Source organism: Pteropus medius, unplaced genomic scaffold (genome assembly GCF_902729225.1).
Source record: "Pteropus medius unplaced genomic scaffold, Ma_sr-lr_union100, whole genome shotgun sequence".
NCBI classification, from domain to species: Eukaryota; Metazoa; Chordata; class Mammalia; order Chiroptera; family Pteropodidae; genus Pteropus; species Pteropus medius.
The window spans coordinates 447,808-468,310 of NW_024349140.1; the positions used below are offsets into that span (position 1 = coordinate 447,808).

General features: G+C 42.6%; 1 protein-coding gene and 1 pseudogene across 1 annotated transcript in view; one reads left to right on the forward strand and one right to left on the reverse strand.

Annotated features, from left to right (window-relative positions):
• The window catches only part of LOC120616947 (zinc finger protein 709-like), a 41,395-nt gene extending 23,101 nt beyond the window's left edge, over window positions 1-18,294 (reverse strand). The window contains 1 exon segment of the mRNA XM_039880496.1: window positions 17,971-18,294. Within this exon segment, the coding sequence (XP_039736430.1) occupies window positions 17,971-18,279 (309 nt within the window). The 5' untranslated portion in view covers window positions 18,280-18,294.
• On the forward strand, window positions 15,009-15,127 carry LOC120616973 (uncharacterized; annotated as a pseudogene).
• Window positions 18,295-20,503: the final 2,209 nt, after the last annotated feature.

A 20,503-nucleotide genomic window follows, 5' to 3' on the forward strand; every position in this document is an offset into this window, starting at 1 on the left:
TAATTTTTTTTTTTTTTTTTTTGGCTATATCTCCTCAGGCAAGGAAAACAAAAGAAAAAAAATAAACAAATGGGACTACATCAAACTAAAAAGTTTTTGCACAGCAAAGAAAACCATCAACAAGACAAAAAAACAATCTATTGAACAGGAGAAGGTGTTTGCCAATAATACATCTGATAAGGGGTTAATATCCAAAATATATACAGAATTTATATAACTTAACATACAAAAAAAAAAATCTGATTTAAAAATGGGCAGAGGACTTGAATAGACATTTTTCCAAAGAGGGCATACAGATGGCCAACATACATATGAAAAGATGCTCAGTGTCATTAATCATCAGAGAAATGCAAATTAAAATCACAATGAGATAGCATCTCACACCTGTCAGAATGGCTATCATCAATAAATCAATAAAGAAGTGTTGGCAAGGATTTGGAAAAAGGGAACCCTCGTGCACTGCTGGTGGAATTGCAAATTGGTGCAGCCACTATGGAAAACAATTTGGAAATTCATCAAAAAATTAAAAGTAGAACTACTATATGACCCAGCAATCCCACTTCTGGATATTTATCCGAAGAAATGCAAAACACTAATTCAAAAAGACACAAGCATCCCTATGTTCATTGCAGTATTATTTACAGTAGCCAAGATGTGGAAGCAACCTAGATGTCCATCGATAGATGACTGAATAAAGAAGAAGGAGTACATATATATAATGGAGAATTACTCAGCCAAAAAAATAAATAAATAAATCTTAGTATCTGCAACAACTTGGATGGACCTAGGCTATTATGCTAAGTGAAATAAGTCAGACAGAAAGACAAATACTATATGATTTCACTTATATGTGGAATCTAAAAAATAAAATAAACAAACAAAACAAACAAACTCATAGATACAGAGAACAAACTGATGGTTGCCAGATGGGAGGGGGTTTGAAGAACTGGATTTAAAAAGTGAAGGGATTAAGAAGTACAAATTGACAGTTATAAAATAGTCAAAGGGATGTAAAGTACAGCATAGAGAGTATGGTCAATAATATTGTAATAACTATGTATGGTGCCAAGTGGATACCAGACATATTGAGGGGATCACTTCGAAAGTTATATAAATGTCTAACCACTATGCCGTACACCTGAAACTAACATAATATTCAATGTTGACTGCAATTAAACATTTTCAAAAAGATTTTTTTTAAGTCCGATAAACCTGTTCATGATTATTATATTTGACTTCAGATTGTTTCCAAAGAAAATTCTGGCCTTCCTTCAGATGTTGATTCCACTCAGGTAGCTTTTAATTCTATGTTTATTAATGTACTGAACCAAGACCTTTCCCTTTTAGTCAAAAGGATCAGATGGGCCTTTTGGCTGGAACCACCATCTTCCAGTAATTCACAAAAATAACCAACACAAAGGGAAAAAGGAGAGGTACCCACTATGTGTTCTCTTTTATGGGGGATGTTCCTTTGGCTGCATACATGCGAATCTCCAAGAAAGGTGATACTGTAGACATTGAAGGAATGAGCACTGCTCAGAAAGGAACACGCATGGTTGCAACAAGTACACAAGCCTGCTAGGGCAAATCCCGCTCAGTGGGGTCAGCACCCACACAACAACTCTTACTCTGTGGGTGCAGCCAATTCCCACAATTAGTCAGCCTGAGCATTAATTCCATCCACTGATGTACTAACAAAGATAAAGCCTTGGTGACAACAGAAGATCACACACATCTAACATAAAGATCATGTCTAGAGCTCCTGGCAAAGAGGATCAAGGAGTGTGCACCAGTAGGCCACACAGGACACCTTCCACATTAGGCCATCTGGCCAAGTTTAACAGATTAAACAAATATTCCTGACACATAGAAATGAACACAGAGAGGCTAATAAAATGAAAAAACAAACAAACAAACAAACAAAACAGAGAAACATGCCACAAATGAAACAACAGGAGATAACTCCAGAAAATAAGCAAAATGAAATGGAGGCAAGCAACCTACCAGAGACAGAGTTCAAAATAATGGTTATGAGGATGCTCAACGAACTTAGTAGAAGAATGGATGAACACAATGAAAACCACAATAGATAGTTAGCATAAAAAAAGGACATAGAAACCATAAAAAAAAAAAAACAGATATAAATGAAGAATACAATAACTGAAATGAAGAACACACTAGAAGGACTCAACAGTAGACTGGATGAAGCAAAAGATCGAATCAGCGAACTAGAAGACAAGGTAACAGAAGACACCCAATCAGAACAACAAAAAGAAAAAAGAATTTTAAAAAATGAGGGTAGTTTAAGAGACCTCTGGGACAACATGAAACGTAGCAATATCCAGATCATAGGAATACCTGAAGAAGAGAGACAGCAAGGGATTGAGAATCTATCTGAAGAAATAATGACAGAAAACTTCCCTAACTTGGCAAAGGAATTAGACATACAAGTTCAGGAAGCACAAAGACTCCCAAACAAGAGGAATTCAAACAGACCCACACCAAGACACATCGTAATTAAAATGCCAAAGGTAAAAGACAAAACAGAACACCTCACTAATGCTACCATGGCAAAACTGGAAGAGTTTACAGTGTTACCCAGCATGCGGTTGGCATTGTTGTAAACAACCAAGTTAAGGGAAAGATACTTGCCAAGAAAATTAACGTACACGTTGAACATATTAAGCATTCTGAGAGCCGAGATAGCTTCCTGAAATGTGTGAAGGAAGATGACCCCAAAAAGAAGGGCACCAAAGAGAAAGGTACCTGGGTTCAACTGAAATGCCAGCCTGAGAATTTCCTAATTTCCACCCAGAGAAGCGCACTTTGTGAGACCAGTGGAAAGGAGCCTGAGCTGTGGGAACCCATTCCCTGTGAATTCATGGCATGATAGGTGTAAAAAAAAATAAAAATAAAAACTGAGGGGGAAAAAAAAAAACGACCAGAATGGAATGGGAAACTATGTCTACTCCAGATTTAAGTCATTTGGCAAATCAACTTTCTTGCACTCTAGATGAGTTTCCTAGAAGATGGCTAAAATTCTTAATTTTCAACTCCAGCAAATGAAGGTCATTACACGAAACCAAAAACTTCCTGGTTTCTGCTATTATTGCAAAGAGCCAGTCATTGGAAGAGATTGTTGCAAATGTAAACACTTCAGGCACCTTCAGCCTTCTCACCGGCCTTTCCGATGTCCTCTTATTTCCTGGATTGGATTCTTAGGAAGTACAGGAGCTCCTCCTAGTCCTCCTTCCGCGTCATTCATGGTATAAATTTTGTTCTTGCAAGATAACTACCATTTCTCTCATAAAACAAGATCAGTTTAGCAAATGATATAAAATCTTCATTGTTTTTTGTTTTTCAAGACCAAGGCAGGCTTCCCTAAGCTTGAATTTATAGTTCAAGAAAAAAAATATATCCTTGGCATAAAAAAATTATTTAGGAAAAAAAAAACCAAACTTTTGGTTTTACAAGGATATAAAATTTCCAAAGAAAAGTTGTAGTTTGCCTAAACCCAGGTTCAATGTTCAGGACATCTGATATCAGAACAAAAGCTGTGCCTAGATCCAGGTAGGCTTCACAGTGTCCTAAGTTTCCCCAAACCCAAAACTAGACGTCGACTGCAAGGTTTTCTTGGGCTGGTTGGTTACTTTGGAAATTGGATCCCAAATCTCTTATGGCCAAACCTCTGTATGCTTTACTGACAAAAACTCTGACTTAATTTAATGGGAAGAACAGGGTGACATCATCTTTAAAGTCTTAAAGGAGAGTTTAATGAACCCACCTGTTCTTGGGCACTCTGACTATCAGATTCCCTTTTTCCTTTTTGTATATGAAGAGGCACCTTCCCCAGAAACATGGGGACCACTGCAACCCACAGGTATTGCAACCAGCAACTGCACTCTGCGGCACAGGGATGCCCCCCTTGCCTTAGAGCCATTACTGCCACTGCCCTTTTGGTTAAGGCCACCAAGGAAATCATTGTAAGGTCCCCTCTAACCATCTCTGCACCCCATGCACTCCTGAATTCTCATCAGACTCAACATTTTTCAGTCAGTTGCCTCACATCCTAGGCAATCTTTCTGTAAACTGCTCTTCACACAACTCTTTCACGTTGTGATAATTTTAACCCTGCTAACTTTTCTTCCCTCCATTACCGACGAAGCCCCTCACGACTGACTGACCCCTTGTGATGATCTGCAGCAAACTTTTCTAGGTAACCCAACTTCTCATGGTTCACTGAGGGTTCTTATTTAAAAGGTGCCAATGGCAATATTGGGCTGGATACCAATATCAACACCCTCTGATGTAACCAAAGTGGCAGCTTTGCCTTGGTACTACAGCCCAATAAGCCAAATTCTGTGCCCTCACATGAGCCTGCGTCCTAGCCAAGGGCAAGACTGCCAATATTTATACTAACAGTAGATATGCTTTCAGAGTAGCTCATGATTTTGGAATGCTATAGAAGCAAACATGGCTTCCTCACTTCCACTGGAAACAAATTTAAAATGGCCTGTATATTCAGGAATTACTGGATGCTATACTTTTACCTGCTGTTTTAGCTAGTATTAAGATCCCAGGGCATTCTAAACTTGCCTCTCTGGAAGCGAAGGGAAATCACTTTGCTGACATTTCCACAAGGAAAGCTGCCCTTAAAGAAGCCAACAGCAGTCAAAACTGTCATAGTCCAAAAAGATATTTCACCTACTGGTAACTTAGAAAAACTGGACACAGAAACCCAACATTAGCCTCAAAAAGGGAAAAACAAGATTGGAAACCCAAGAATTGTTTCAGAAAAAGAGAAAGCTCTTGTTCTGATCAAATAACAACCCTGTCGTAGCAGAGACTCTAAAGTTTCCACTCCCGACCACTGTACGTGCATTTAACCATTGGTCCATTGAAAACGAGAGCGTTCATGAATCAGGTGGGTGCTATTAGCAAGGCCACAAAAGGCACGTACCTCACTTGTCTCACTTGTCGAAAGTACAACCCAAAGAAGTCTGTTCGCACTGCCCTTAGGCATTTTAAATTGTCCAATAAACCATTTTGAGTTTTGGCAAATGGATTTCATACAGCTTTCCCCATCTCGTGGATACAAATATGTTTTAGTTATGATATCTATGTTTTCTCACCGGACTAAAGCTTTTCCTTATAGACAGGCTACTGCCACTTGTGAGGCTAAATTCCTTTCGGAAAAGATTATGCCTACCTGGAGAATCTCTTTCCAACTGTATAGTAATCAGGGACCCATTTTGCAGGCCAGTGTGTGTTGTTTGGCTGGTCTTACAACACCTTCACTGTGCTTACCGCCCTCCATCCTCAGGTTTAGTCAAACGCACTAGTGGCATTATTAAGACTCAACTGGCTCCCCAGGAAGAACCAGCTGAGCCTTCAAGTATTTCCAACCACAGGCTTCTGCTTCCACCGAGTTGCTCTGGACCACCACAGAAAGTTTTAAAGTGACAAACACAGCATTTGAACAATACAGCAAGGTCACTCAAACACAGTAGTTATGGGTAAAGGAAGGAAGAAAAATGTAAGGCGTTTTTCTAATTCAGTAGGAAAACCCACAGATGCGTATTCCTATCAGAAAATAAATGTCAGTTAATTATTATTTCCATGGCAAAAAAAAAGTTGTTTGGAAAACAATAATAATTGAACACACTTCCAGGTATTGCACGTCTAAGCCCTGATATTGCATTTGAAATCACCCGAAAGAAGAAAACTAATCTCAAATGTTACTATACCCGCTCATGGGAAATAAAAGGAAGCAAAAATTTTAACAAATGTTATGTAATCATGAAATTTTTTTTTTTCTTAAATTCACATCTTACTTGTCTCTTTGGAAATATTTTATACACTCAAGACCTATTTATTAAATATATTTTATATTTACTGAAGCACGGAGATTTATATAGAAAGTGAACAAAGTTAAGGAGGGCCAGTTCTGATCTAGAACTGTGGAGAAAGGATAGCTCACCCAGCAAAGTCTCCACAGAGGAACCTGCATCCACAGAACTGTCCAGGGGACGTCTGTGCCCAGATAAGATCCTGGGGCGAGAGGCGCAAGGCTCTTTATACAAAATAGTTCCATCTGGTTACTCTCTGCTTTCCTCTCATGTAAAACATCCACAGGCGAAAAATAAATAAATCATTAAGTCTTTAAAGAAATCACCTATGGCCGTGTGCAGAAATGATCATTAAAATACTGCATAGTTTGAAATTCAAAGTGAAGGACAAATGGTTAATGACGCTATGAACTGGAAAGGATAACATGGTATTTGAAAATGCGAGGAAAATTTTCAAATTTAGCCATCTATTTACCAGCCCTACAAAGAGCTAGGCTGGGGAGACAGGGTGGTGGATTTGAGAACCGGCTTGGAAAATTTTGGAAAAGTGAGGAAAAAAACAAGTGCCCTGGGGAGAAAGGAGGGACTGGGGATCCGACAGGCTACAGCTCCTCCCACACACGAACCTGAGAGACTAAGTCACATTTGTCCCCTTGTGACACTTTCCGTGGTCACCGCACATTCTAGGGCAGACGCAGATGCGCAGAGAGGACGCCTGAGGTCTCGGCTGCGGGTTGAGACCCCACGCTGCGTGCGGAGCAACTGACAGACTCGGGGTGACCGCCGGGAAGGCCCAGATCCTGCCTGGGCTGGTTCCAAGCGGTCCGTTCGCCCTTTTCCTGACATCTGCCATTTTTTGATTTGGAGAATACATGGTTGTCCACCCTACCACAGACGGGACCAGCGCAGGTCACAGAGACAATGCGGCCGGCAGTGGCATCCGAGCCTTTTGAGGGGAGCGAGCAGCAAAGAGCACTCCGCTCCGCCCCCAGCCGCATAGCCCCAGGGACCGGTACCAGCGTCTCCCCTGATTGGACAGTTCGCAAGGCCCCGCCCTCTCCTGCCTGAGTGACAGCATACCGGAGGTCGAGTCTTCGAGCAAACGTTATGTTGGCAGTGGCCCTGAACCTGTCTTCTCCAATGACACTGCTTTTAACCATAAGGCCACCAGGCCAATTACGGAACTGTGACCCCTCTTCACAAATACGGACACTTAAAAGTGACCTCACCATAGGTAATAAGTCTGGCTCCATTTTAATTTTTGACCAATTCCAGCAGGGAGACGTTGCCCTTCTCCACGGTCATCTGGTACTTTAAAGAATCCTGTGGTCTCAGGGGCACTTGGCCGTGGTGGGAAGTTTGAACCCCACAGTCCTAGTCCAGGCCCAGCATCAAAGGTACCAGCGTGTGTGAAATATATGAGGCAAAGTAACCACTGGAAAACTTTTTCAAGGAACTCCGTTAATATGGCAAAACTGAAAGAACACTGCCTAGTGAAAAATAACAGATGGCAAAGGTATGAAGAAATAAAGAGTCAGGACAGTAGTCATCTATGGGGCAGGACACAGATGAAACATCAGGACACCCTCGCCACTGCCAACAGGCCATTTATGAATGTCGATGATGATGCCAAGGGCGTTCACACCGTTATTACTTAAGTCTTCCCACCGCGCAGTTTGTACAATCTTTCCAGAAGTAATTAAGGCTGGAAAAGAACATAATTTGTATGTCTGTTTGTCCAGTACTTGGCAATCTGAGTTTTCATTCATGGTTTTGGCAGCAAAAATTGGTAACAAGTCATGTGTCTATTTAGAAAGAACAGGTTACATAAATTCATCATTATATGTATCTTTCCAAAAACAAAGATTTTTGATACGAAAAGATCTGGAGACTTTATAAAGAACAAACAGGCAAAATTTTTTGCAATATATACATCATGTTACCTTTCCTATACCCTGCAGACAAGTGGACCCTCGATGCCACCCAAGGTTTGGTTGAATACTGGAGACTAACGCACCTACTAGGAATGTATGAAAGGGTTTATGACTTCCATAATGCAAGTGTCTGGGGAGGGCAGGCCAGGCCTTTCAAGCAGGTGTGAAATGGCTGAGAAAGCAAAGCAAGGAGGCTGGCCTGGATTTTTTATTGAGGTTACGGGGTGGGCTAGGGTGAGAGTTCACACACAGAAGGGGTTTTAATGGATTTAATCTCTTGACAATGACAAAGGAGTGAGCAGCCAGGCTTTTATTTATTTATTTTTTTATCACTTTGTATAGGTGTGGGGCTCATGGGGAAGAAGGAGGGCTAGACTTTGCTTGGTTTATCTCTTCAACTGGCTATTTATCTGTATTCTTTATCATGTCCTCTAATAAACTGGTAAATGTAAGTGAGTATTTCCCTAAGTTCTGTGAATTAATCAAACCCAAAGAGGAGATTGTGGGAACCTCCGATCTGCACAGAAGTTGGACAGAAGTTGAGAGAAACCTGAAATCTTACTACCTGAGATTGGCATTGGAATAACCAATGGGCTAGGACATTATGTCCAGGTGGATAGTGGTAGAATTGAGTTAAGTTCTAGGACACCAGCTGGTGTCGCAGAGAATTGTTGTGGGGGAAAACCCTCACACATTTGGTGACCAAAAGTGTCAGAAGTGAAGTGTTCTGGGTGAAAGTGAAGGAGACAAACTGGAGAGAACTGGGTTTTTCCCTATTCAGGAAGAATACTGGGTTTTTCCAACACATCAGCAATCAAACATTAAAACATGGAGTTAGAGACCTCTGGTTTCCTTTCTGGCAACTAAGGAGCTTGGAAGGTGACATTCCATCCTGACCACAAAAAAGCAAAAAACTTAAACAATGTCAAATGACTGTCCTCAGAGGAGAATGTTACTAATGTAAGGTCATACCCGTGGCTCCTGGATGCAGGTCAGATCTTGCCTGCAGAGACTGCATGTGCTGGCAACAATGTTGAGATCCCCTGAGGGAAATCAGGTAAAGGTGTTTCATGTCCCTTCACAGATGAAGGCCAACTGCAGCTGAGAGGCTGTCGACACAGGAGCTGAGCAGAACAGACTAAATCTATGATAGCAAAAATATTTACCAATTGCTGAATGGATGGGGTCGGTAATTTCTATAATGTTGGAGACTGGGAACAGAGGCTTATTTGGTGTGACCACAGCCTCCAGGTTGTGCTCATCCACTGTGAAGTGTTGTTCATTCTTTCCAGGTTGAAGATCAGGACATATTGGTCTATTAAAGGAGAAACACTAGAGATAATCACTTCTTCCTACAAAGATTTCTTATAAGAGTTTTCAGTCCTTCCAGGCCCTGTTTACTTCACACTGGGCCATACTAAGTAATTTAACTAGGGGGTAAATTCTCTGGGTCCCTTTTTGTGAAGTGAGTTTGGAAGTGCAAAGAGTTAATATAAGTTTAGTTTATGAATCACTGGTTGAGGGCCTCCCTGCTCACTATGTGATACTTTATGACAATAGGTGCTATGACTACGGGAAATTTAGGCAAGACCATAATTCTCAAGGTTAAGGTAAAACATGCCTATTTTTATCCCTTTTATATTCAGAAACTCCCCAAGATTATGGGGTACCTTGCTTAAATTTAGTGGGCTCCCACATGTAACTGCAATTTGAGTCCTAGAATGGATTACTTGTATGAAGGTTTGTGAATAAATGCAGTACAGCAGATGGCAGAATTAATGCAGAACATAAGTTGTAGAGGTTCAAAAGCCAGGCAGTAACCTTTTTTTATGTTTTTATCTGTGTGAACTCTTTTAATAGAAATCTGCGGATTTCTAATTGCTGAAATTGTAAACCTTAGTTTCAGTATGTTTTTCTTTTGTTTCCTCCCTCCTGTTCTTCATTCTGTTTTACAGTTGTTTTTTTGTTTGTTTGTTTGTTTTTTCCTGTTCACTAGATATACTTCTTGGAAGAAGGTGTCCTCTCTACCCTGGTATTTATATATTTTTCCCTCCAGAGGGCCTCAAATTATTGACATCAGGTTAGGAGCCTCCCCATGACAACTGGTTGCTTTATAGAGTTTAAGAACCTAGGCTGAAGTTAAGTTTCAACTAATCCCCTTGCTATGCCACAGCGAGGCCATGGGTGTTGTCCCCTTGACCCCGAGGGTCAGGATCTGTGTTGCAATAGAGGCAGGAGCAGCAGCAACAGAGTTACTTAAGGGTCCCTGAGAGCCTTCTGATGTTAGGGGTGTGGACTCAGCCCACCACCTGCTGGCTGCCTTTCCGCGTCTTCTCTCTCTCTCTTTTTAAACAACTGCTCTTTCAGGAGTGACCACCTGATGAGTCCACCTCTTGCACAGGCTGTAGTCCCCATCTCTTACGCACATCCTCAGGATATGTCAGAGTCAACCCAGCCTCTGTCACAGCTTCCCTCTAACACACAGATTAATGCCAGCAAAGACATCCATTGGTAGGAGGGCCCCACCCCCTACGCCTGCTCCCAAATGCCTAGGAATTCAAAACTGCACAAAAAATTGGGGTTTGGCAGGGTCAACACTGCCACATGGGGTGGCAGAGCTCACAGCCCCAGCTCCCCAGGACCCAGCAGCCCACAGTGCGGCCACCACCAGGCAGCAGAGCAGGCGAGCAGGTCAGAGGGAGAAGACAGACCCATGGGGTGGTCACGTTGGGACATGTTGCTCATGGCACCAAGTATTGTGGTCACCTGCAGAGGAGTGGTTCCTATGCTGAGACTGACGGTGGTGTACTCCCCCTCCCTCCCCCTCACCCCACACACACAAAGAGAGGGTAGGAGAAGGCCTCTAACTCACGTAATTGAGGTCTCTGGGGAGGGCGGCTCTGACATGGCTTGAGAGCAAGGAAAGGAGCCTGGTCTGAATTTTTATCATGGTGAAGGGGTTTTAAAGAAAAAATGTTCAGTGATGATTGTCAAAGATAACAAGGCAGGTTTAATTCAGAACCATTGCAACCAGTATAGAGGCCATTGTCACAGGACTTCAAAGAAGGGAGAAATGGGATCGGGCTCCACTCCCAGCACAGCAAGGGCAAGTGGGGATCACAGCCAGAGAGCAGGGTGGGCGTCAGTGGATGGAAAATCACTGAGAGAAAATCAGGGTTAGGGGTTTCTGCTAAACCAGCCGACAGGATTCTGACTGCAGACAGGCCAGGGTGCTCAGACGTCACCTGATGGTGCAGGAAACAGAACTGACCAGATATGGAGGGGATCAGATAGGAGGGGGCTCTGGTTCATGTGACTTCAGGTTCCTGCTGAAACTGGATTTCACAAGGACACGCAACGATAGGCCCGGGAGAAGGTTCAGGAGCCTGAGTAAAGTTATTCACGCAAAGAATCCTTGTCAGGGGCAGGTAAGGGCCGGAGTTCTGCTCACAGATGGGGGAGTGTGTACGGTTGGAACCTGAAGCCAGTGCAGAGGAGGGCGCCCCGACTTTCTCCTTAGCCTATCCGGGGTTCACACAGGGAAGGGGGAGGGTGCTTAAGCTGCAGCAAACAACAAAATCATGGAGTCTGATGGCTTATTACAAGGACAAATATGAGTAAGAAAAACAGGCATTATCAATCACTTGTTTTTATATAAAGAAACACTAACGGGAAGCTCAGTAAATGATCAAACCTATGTATTTGGGGGTGGCTAGACTAACAGTGCTGGAGAAACCAGGGTACGCGGGCAGTCAGTAGTCTTCAATCAGACTTTTCTGTCTTCTAGATTTATTTTAAATAAACACAGAAATACATATACACTATGTTTTACTATCTACTAGTATTTCTTTAACTTTTGTACATAGTAACCCACTCTAAGATTTAAACACTAACGGTTACAAAAGTGTAAACCATACAAAATGAAAAATTTCAAATCTCTTGCTAACTAAGGGACAAGTTGCATCCCAGTTTGTCCTTCCCCTGTATCTCACAGAGTGGGGGTAATTTAGGAATAAGTAGCATATTATGATGCAATAGGCATTTGGGTTAAGCTCCCTAAACATATTAGAAATTTCAAAGGTTTACAGAAGGTTTGATTTCAATTAAAATAGAAATTCAATCACTTTAGCCTTTTAAATTTCAGTATTCTCCAGAGACAAGCACATACAAACACTGATGTTAAAGTGAAAAATGGGCCTTAGAGCTTAAACACATTCATCTCACATCCTGAGGTTCTCTTGCCTAAAAGGGACAAAAATGCTATTTAGTTCCACTATTTACTTGCCTTATTGACATCATCTCTCTCCATCAACTTACATTTTTAAGCCCAATAAACTAAAAATGCTATTTCTCACACAGGGAATGGAAAGGACAAAATGCTCAGGGACCTGGAGGCAAAGGGCTGCACTGCTCAGTCGATAAAGGAGCCAAAGGAAAGAATCAGCTCAGATGAGCAGCCTGCTTCCCACGGGACAGAAGGAAAGCCACCTGCAGAAGGTTCCATATTCCAGACTCTTCTGTTGAGACAGAATCCCCAAAGTGGGTGAAGTGGGTCAGTCCCAAGGGATGAAGGGGAGGAGCACCTGAGCCACTGCAGCAATGAACTCTAGGAGCCGAGCACCCTCCTCTTCCTGGGGAATAACAGAAACCCTTCCTCTCTGTCTTCATCTCACAGTGAGGAAATGCTCAGCTGGATTCAGTGTAAGGTTCTGACCCAAATGAACTTCCAGTTCACAAACCACGTAACCCAGGACACAGACTTCTAACTTTCACAGACTTTCTCCATGTGCATGAATTATACTCTAAGTGCACCTACACTATGAATGCAAAACTCCTACCTCTGTCTAGAGACACAGACAGGCCCAAGGGAACCGCGACTAAAACCTGAGAAAGGGCGTCATCCCCAAACTCCCATGTGCACGTGCACCCCAGCTTTCCAGGGCTGTGGCTTCTCTCGGTGTGAAGGCTTTTTCCATGGTGGGTGTGAGCAGGAAGGACACCTGCAGGGGGAGGCTCCCCAGGGAGAACCTCTGGGCCTTCAATTGCTTCCCTTTGCAGGTCAAGGGGCCTTGGCTTGGGTCACTGACCACAGGCCTCTGATCCCAGTCAAGTTGCTTTGGAACACATGGATATTTTAAATGACACAAATCCAGTGTTTGAAGAACCCAGCAAAATCACACAAACACGATGTTTATGTGTAAAAGAGTGAAGAAACTTTTAAGATGTAAGCCATCTTTCTAGTTCAATAATAATAACCACTGTATTTATTACTTTCAGAAAATAATGTTATTTAATTATTATTTGCATGGCAAGAAATTGTTTTTCAAACAATCATACTCGAACACTTCCGATGTTCAAGTCTGAGCCCTAATACTCCCATTTAGAAGCACCCTACCCCCACGCAAAAAAGAACAGACCACAGAATATTACTACACAGGCTCAGGGCAGAAAAAAATGAAATAAGAATTTTTAACACATGCAAAATAACACTATTTTCTTTTTTCTAAAATTCACTTACTTCTTTCTTTTTGAAATATTTTATTCTGAATTTCAAGCTCTTTTATTTACATAAATTTTAAATATTGGAAAACCTTAGGCTCAAATAAGTGAGAAAATGTTTGCAAATTGACCCACCCAGGGACAGACAGTGCTGACGGGAGAGATCACCCAGCAAATCCACTGGGAGGCGTCATTCATCCTTTCCAGGGTGAGAACAGGCCAAATTCAGCTGTTCCAGGGAGAAGCACCTGGGTTTTTCATAACAGTTTTCAATCTTTAGAGGCCCCATATAATTTACACTAGACCGTATCAATTAATTTTAGTAAGGGATACAAACCATAGAATCCCATTTTGTGAAGTCAATTAGGAAGTAATGGAGACTTAAATTAGATTCAGTAATTCCTGGTTCAGAGCTGTCCTACTCACTATGGAATATTTTAAGACAACGGGTGCTATGAAAAGTGTGAGAAAAGGCAAAGATTTCTGATGCTTCAGGCCAAATATACCACTTTACCTCTTTATTATATTCAGTAACTCCCCTGAGATCATGAGAGACCTTGCTTAAATTTACTGAGAGCCCAGGTATAATGGTAATTTAACCTAGCATTGAGTAATTGTGTGAACATTTGTGAATTACTGCATTACAGGAGGTGGTCACATTAATTCAGAACTTATGTTTTAGAGGCTTAAAAGCCATGGAGTCTCCATTTATCTTTTCTGTTTTTAAATTCTCTTAGTATATTTTGGATTTCCAACTGGGTCGAATTGTGGGCTTCTTTTCAAACATTTTCCCTTTGCTTTCTTCTCTTGTTTCCTTCCCTGATTTATATTTTAGGTCACTGGATAAACTTTGGGAGACTGGGTGTCCTCTCTACCCTGGTATCTATCATTTTTTTTTTTTTACCCAGAGGGCCTCAAATCAGTGTCATCAGGGTTGGAGGCCTCCCCCATGGAAATGGTCTCTGTGTAGGATTTAAGGACCCAGGGCTTAAATCATGTTTGTACTTGTCCCTTTGCTGTGCCACAGTGAGGCTGTGTGTTGTCCCCAGTAGCCTCAGGGCCAGGATCTGCACTGCCCCAGAGGCAGGGGCAGCAGCAGCAGAGACACATAAGGAACGTGAGGAGCCCTCTGCTATCAGGAGAGAGGACCCAGTCCACCAGCTATGGGCTGCCTAACCTGTCTCCTCTCTCTCTCTGTCTGAAATACCTGCTCTTTAAGGAGTGACCATGTGATCACTCACCTCATTCACTGGTACAATCATCATCGAATCCCCCTTAGACTCCTCTAACATCTAGATGAACCCAACCTCGCCCACAACTTCACTCAAAACACAGCTTGAGGGCAAAACAACATTCTAAGCAGGACCCCACTCCCATACTCCTGCTCCCTAAGGACAAGGAATTATGAAACTGTCAACTCAGAGTCCCCGCTATAGAGACCTCAGGCTCAGTGAGTCCACGACACACCACGGGGCAGCACAGTCCACAGGAGGACTCCTCAGCAAGCAGCAGCTCAGTGTGGGGGCCTCCAGGTCCTCATCAGCCTGATAGATAAGAAGCACGAGGGGAAAAGAGAGGGTCGGGGGCTACGTTGGCAGGAGTCAAACATCAAAAGTGTGGAGCCTGTCACTCATGACAAGAACAAACATGAGTAAGAAAAACAAGCATTCGTACTGGCTTGTTTTTATACAAAGAAACTCTAACAGGATGATCAAGAAGTAATTACATCTACGTCCATGCCACCCTGAACAAACCTGATCCCGTCTGATCTCAGAAGCTAAGCAGGGTTGGGCCTGGTTAGTACTTGGATGGGAGACCACCTAGGAAGACCAGATGCTGTAGGCGTAAAAAATAAAAAATAAGAGATTGTAAGCTGACCAGGTCCTTGCAATCTGTAAGGTCAACCAAGGGTTGCCTCGCCTAAAAAAAAAAAAAAGTAATCACACCTAGTTATTGGAGGGAGGATGGAGTCAGAGCACAGACTGGGGCAGGATATGTCTGCAGGGCATATCTTTCAGGTTTTAGAAATTTTTTTTTACATTCCAATGTGTTATTTATTTAAAATAAAGAGAGAAACTTATATATCATATTTTCCTATGCTTAATCATAATAGAATTAACTTTTGCTCTTTAAAATTAATTTAATTTTAATTTTTCTACATAGAAAACCACTGCAAGTTTTAATCCTTTAAACACTAAGGATGTGAAACTGCAAATCATCAAACATTTGTAAATCCTTTCCCAACTAAAAGGGCAAGAGGCAGAACAGCCTGTCCTTCCACTATATTTCCCACTGTGGATTTGAGATGAGTTTCAGAAATGAGTAGCATATTATAATGCATTAGGGGTTTGCGACTTATCCCTAAAATGAACTAAAAAGCTGAAAGATTTGCCTCAGCTTTGAGGCTTTTACCTCATGTCAGTGGAAATAGAAAATCAATTGCTTTTTCCTCATATGCATTAAAATAGGTAATTATTTTTCTTAGGAATAGCACCCTCTTTCAAATGTCAAATTTCTCTAGAAACAGGGACATACAAAAGCTGACCTAAAAATGAAAAATGCACCTCAAAACTTAAATACACCCATCTCCCATCCTGAGTCTCTAGTGGCTATATGAAACCAAAATTCGATTTGGTTCCACAATTATCTCGCCTTAGTCATATCTTACCTCTCGATCAACTTACATATTAAAAGCCCAAGTTAATGGAAACTAGAATTAAAGGGCTGCAATATTCAAGGGAGAAAGGAATGCAATGGAAAAAATCTCTACAAATATTGGAATGAAAACAGATACGCAGCTGGTTTCCCTACAATTTAGAAGGACACCCACACTCAGAAAGTTGAACATATTTCCAGACTTAGGACCTAGACACCCCTGGCTGAGACAGAACCCCTGTAGTGGGTCAGTCCCCAGGGAAGGAGGGTGAGATGCCTGAGCAGCCCCAGAAATGAACTCTGGGAGCCCAACACCTCGCCTCCTGTGAGCGTGGAAGCCCTCCCTCCACCAGGCTTCCATTTTCAGTGAGGAAACTCAGCCTGATTCAGCTTGAGTTCTGATCCAAACGAACTCCCCAACTCACACACCCTTTGTCCACAAAACGGAATCCCAGATTATCACAGACTTTCTCACTGTGCACAAATTTCTCACTGAGCACACCTACACTGTGGATGGAAAACTCAAACAAAATGTCTACAAATGTCTAGACTTAAGAAATCACAACCTCAGAAAGGGTGTCACACCCTCTCTCCCTCCACGTGCACGTGCACCCCAGCTGTCCAGGGCTGCAGCTTCTCTCAATATAAAGGCTCCTCCACGGTGCCTGTGAGCAGGAAGGACACCTGCAGGGAGAGCCTCCCCAGGGAGAACCAGTGGGCCTCTAAGAGCTTCCCTTTGCAGGTCAAGGGGGCTTTAGCTCGGGTCACTGACCTCAGGCCTCTGCTCCCACTAGAGTTGCTTTGGAACACTACTGATTTTTTAGATGACACAAATCCAGTTTTTAAACAACTCAGCAAAATCACTTAAAAGCCAGCATTTATGTAGAAAGAAAGAAAATCATAAGGTTGTTTTACTAATTCAACTAAAAATAATCCCAAATACCCATTCCTTTTGGAAAATAGGATGTCGGTTAATTATTATCTCTAGAGAAAGAATTTAGTTTGTAAATAATTAATCATACTGGAACACTTCTGCTCTGCAAGTCCAAGACCTGGAATTTTATTTGAAGATACCCAAAAGTCAAGAGCGGACCTCAGAAACTTATTACGTATGCTCAGAGGGGAAAAAGAGTGAAAGAATTCTGCGTAAATGAAATGTACTACTGGAATATTTTCTTTGTCCTGAAATTCACCTCCTTCTGGGGTGTTTGGAACGATTTTATACTGTCTTTCAAACTCTGGCAGTTAAACATATTTTACCCCTGTTTAAAAAAAAAAAAAAGAATCTTAAATACATAAATAAATCAAGGTGACACCAAAGGAGGGGCAGTGCTGACAAGACGCAACACCATGGAATGTTTCCCAAGAGGAACCTCCACCCAAAGGACTTCCCACAGGATGTCTGCTCTGGGGGGACAGGGACACAGATTTCTTACAAGGTATTCTCTGCTTTCCTCTCATGTAAAATATCTACAACGGATATAAGTCGCTACAAAAGAGCCATCCATGACGCTGTAGGAAAAGCATAAAAAAGTAAAATATTGGGTCTCTTCGGAATGAATCTAGAAGGACAGATAGATGATAATGATGCTGTGAATAGCGGAGGGGAAGTTACCTTGGGAATTCGAAGAGAATTTGTCAATTTAGGGACTTGCTACCAGTCTCAGGAAGAGCTAGGCTGAAGGGACAGAGTCGTGGATTTGAGAGCCTGCTGCCAAAATATTTAGAAAACTCAGGAGAAAACAGGACCCCTGGGGAGATAAAAGGGGCTGGAGACATCACAGACCTCAGCTACTCCCACACACGAACGCCAGACACCGAGTCACGAAAGTCTCCTACGACCCTCTCTGTGGTCACCGCACAATCTGGGAGAACCGAAGCCGCGGATCCCGGCAGCTGGCCCAGCCCCTACGGTTCCTGCAAGAGGGGACTGAGGTCCGCAGTTTCCAGAGTTGACAGCTGGGAGGCCGGGTCCCGCCACAGCGGGTTCGACCACGCCTCGTCCCGTCTCCACACTCGCCTAGCACACTTACCATTTCTAGGTCTCCTGGGTCTCCCTGAATCCTGTCTTCACTCCCACGACCAGTGCAGATCACAGGACAACAGAGACTGCGACAGAGCCTCCAGGGACCATTAGGGACAGGCAACTGGCATTCCCAGAGAGACCAGATAAGGTAGGGATGTCCCCGCCTTAGCATGCGTCGCCCTACCCACATGCCCCAGAGGCGCCCTGATTGGACAAACTGCAAGGCTCCTGCGTGAACGACACCCGGAGGGAGGATGTGTTGCTCAGCAGAATCAGCCAGGGTTGGTGGGCGGGAAGGCCACCCAGCCAGGCACATTTGAATTTAAACAGAAGTTTTTCTTGGCCTGAGGCTCCGTGTGTTGTTTTTCCCAGCTTTGTCGAGGCCGGGGCATCGGGGGCACATGGAATTCCTGATTCAGTTTCCAGATGCAGCAAGTAGAGAGACAAGAGGGTGGTCAGGCCAGGACTGATTGGAACAGGAAAAGAGTGAAGATAGGGAAAATACAAATTGGAGCCATTGCTAAATTATTAACATTAAGAAGGTTAAGGCATGAGGAAAGGATTTCTTTTCCTGTCTTAACTAGCCTGGGAATTTAAACTTTTGAACTTTCCAGTCCTGTGTCAATGCCCGGACATTCACTTACTGGCAGATAACCCTCAGACCAACCCCTAAAGGACTCCAGACGTCAGCAGACCGCCTGGCGCCCATCCTCCCGCCCACCTGGCATCCATCACCTAGAGCGCCTGACAGCTGACTGATAACCATCTGGGCCCAATCCTAGCGTTGGGAATGCAGGATCGATTTTTCTCCAGGTTGTGACTTTAAGAACTCTTTTATTTCTTCTTCTAAAAGCTTCTGGGATTTTGCTTAGCTGTGTTTCTAGTTTGCAAACTAAGATCCTTGAATAAATCTTTATCATTTATTTCTAGCCAAAGCTTCCTTACTCATTTGTGCTTGGTTAACAGAACAAGAAGGTCTCACGTGTCCTAGGGATCAAGGCCTTGGCATAAGGGTGCAAGTCCACTCTTGGAACTGTGACACTTAGTGTGACCTCACCATCTGTAGTGATGAGTCTGGCTCTATTTCAAACTTTGATGCTTCCCAGCCTTGAGCCTTCCACCCAACCCTGCCCCACCCCCACTCATTTGGTCCTTAGGAGAAAGAAGCCCAGAGCACTTGGCTCTGGTGGGAAGTTGGAAGCTGGCAGCCCCAGCCTGGGCTCAGGGACTCTTCTCAAGGGATGAGATGTGTTCATTACGTTCTCAGGTGTACATTTTACAATGGATGGAAATTTAATTTAGATCGCTTTTTGCATCACTCCTTAGAGAACTTTGAAATGTCAATTTCTATGATATACATAAGGTACTTGAATTCTTATTTTTAATAATATAAGAAAAATGATGAACCGTTGTGTAAATTTGAGATGCACCTGGAAACTTCTCCCAGCTTTGCTGACATATAATTGACTAATAAAATTGTATTTAAAGATTACCATGTGCAGTGTGATAATTTGATATACATATACTGCACCGTATAATTGAAATTTGCTAACAGAGTGGGTCTTAAGCAGTCTCAACACAAACACGGACACGCACACACACATGATAATGTGAGGTGAAGAGGTGAATGTGTGTTAACCTGGAAACACTTAGATGCCTAAGAGCCTGAATTGCAAAGCTCACATTGTGTGTTGCTATTGAAATTTTGATGCCTATTTTTCAGGACGTTTTTGGAATATTACCACTCCTTATTGCCTCCCTTTTACTAATTGCCCTACTGAAATCTGTTCACCTTATTAATTAGTAGTTTTGGAATGTATCCCAAGAACCCTTCCTTTGCAGAATACATTGCAACCACAGTGTTAGTTATTGGACTTCTTTGCTTTCTGTGTATATTTTGATCAATCCCTTTTTGTCACGCAAATTGAGGAATATAAAAGGTATTAATATGGGAGGTCAAACACCTACTACAATAGTTACTGTTTCCTTTTTCTCTTAGTTTCTCCTGAAGGATAGCTGCCTAGTCAGCATATCCCAATCCCTTACATACAGAGGAATTTTGACAAACTGTTGGGTTTGCCATCAGAAACCTCTCTCTGTACAGGAACGCACAGATCCTTTAGATTAGAACACTGAATTACCAATTTCTCCGCCATTTCTCCCATGTACTAACTGCACTGTTGAACCTTTGTATTAGTGAGACTCCCCTAGGACCCCTTCTACAATTCCTTGCCCAATCCATCAAACCTCCGGAGACCTAGGAGGTAACATGTGTAATATGGAACAGGAAGCCTGCCAAGCATCTCAGGTTTCAACAGTTGTTCCTCTGCAACGTGTACTTCTTATGCCAATATAATTTTACTCTACCCGCAGATGACCTTCTTAACTGCCCACATCCTTCAGATCCTTGGGTCAATCAATCTTGTTGTCATAACTCCATGATCTGTGTCCCACTAGGATTTATTTTTTCTTACTCTTGGTGGAAAAGTCTATGGGGAACACATTACTTAAATCCTTATCAACTTGGAAGGCACTGCACA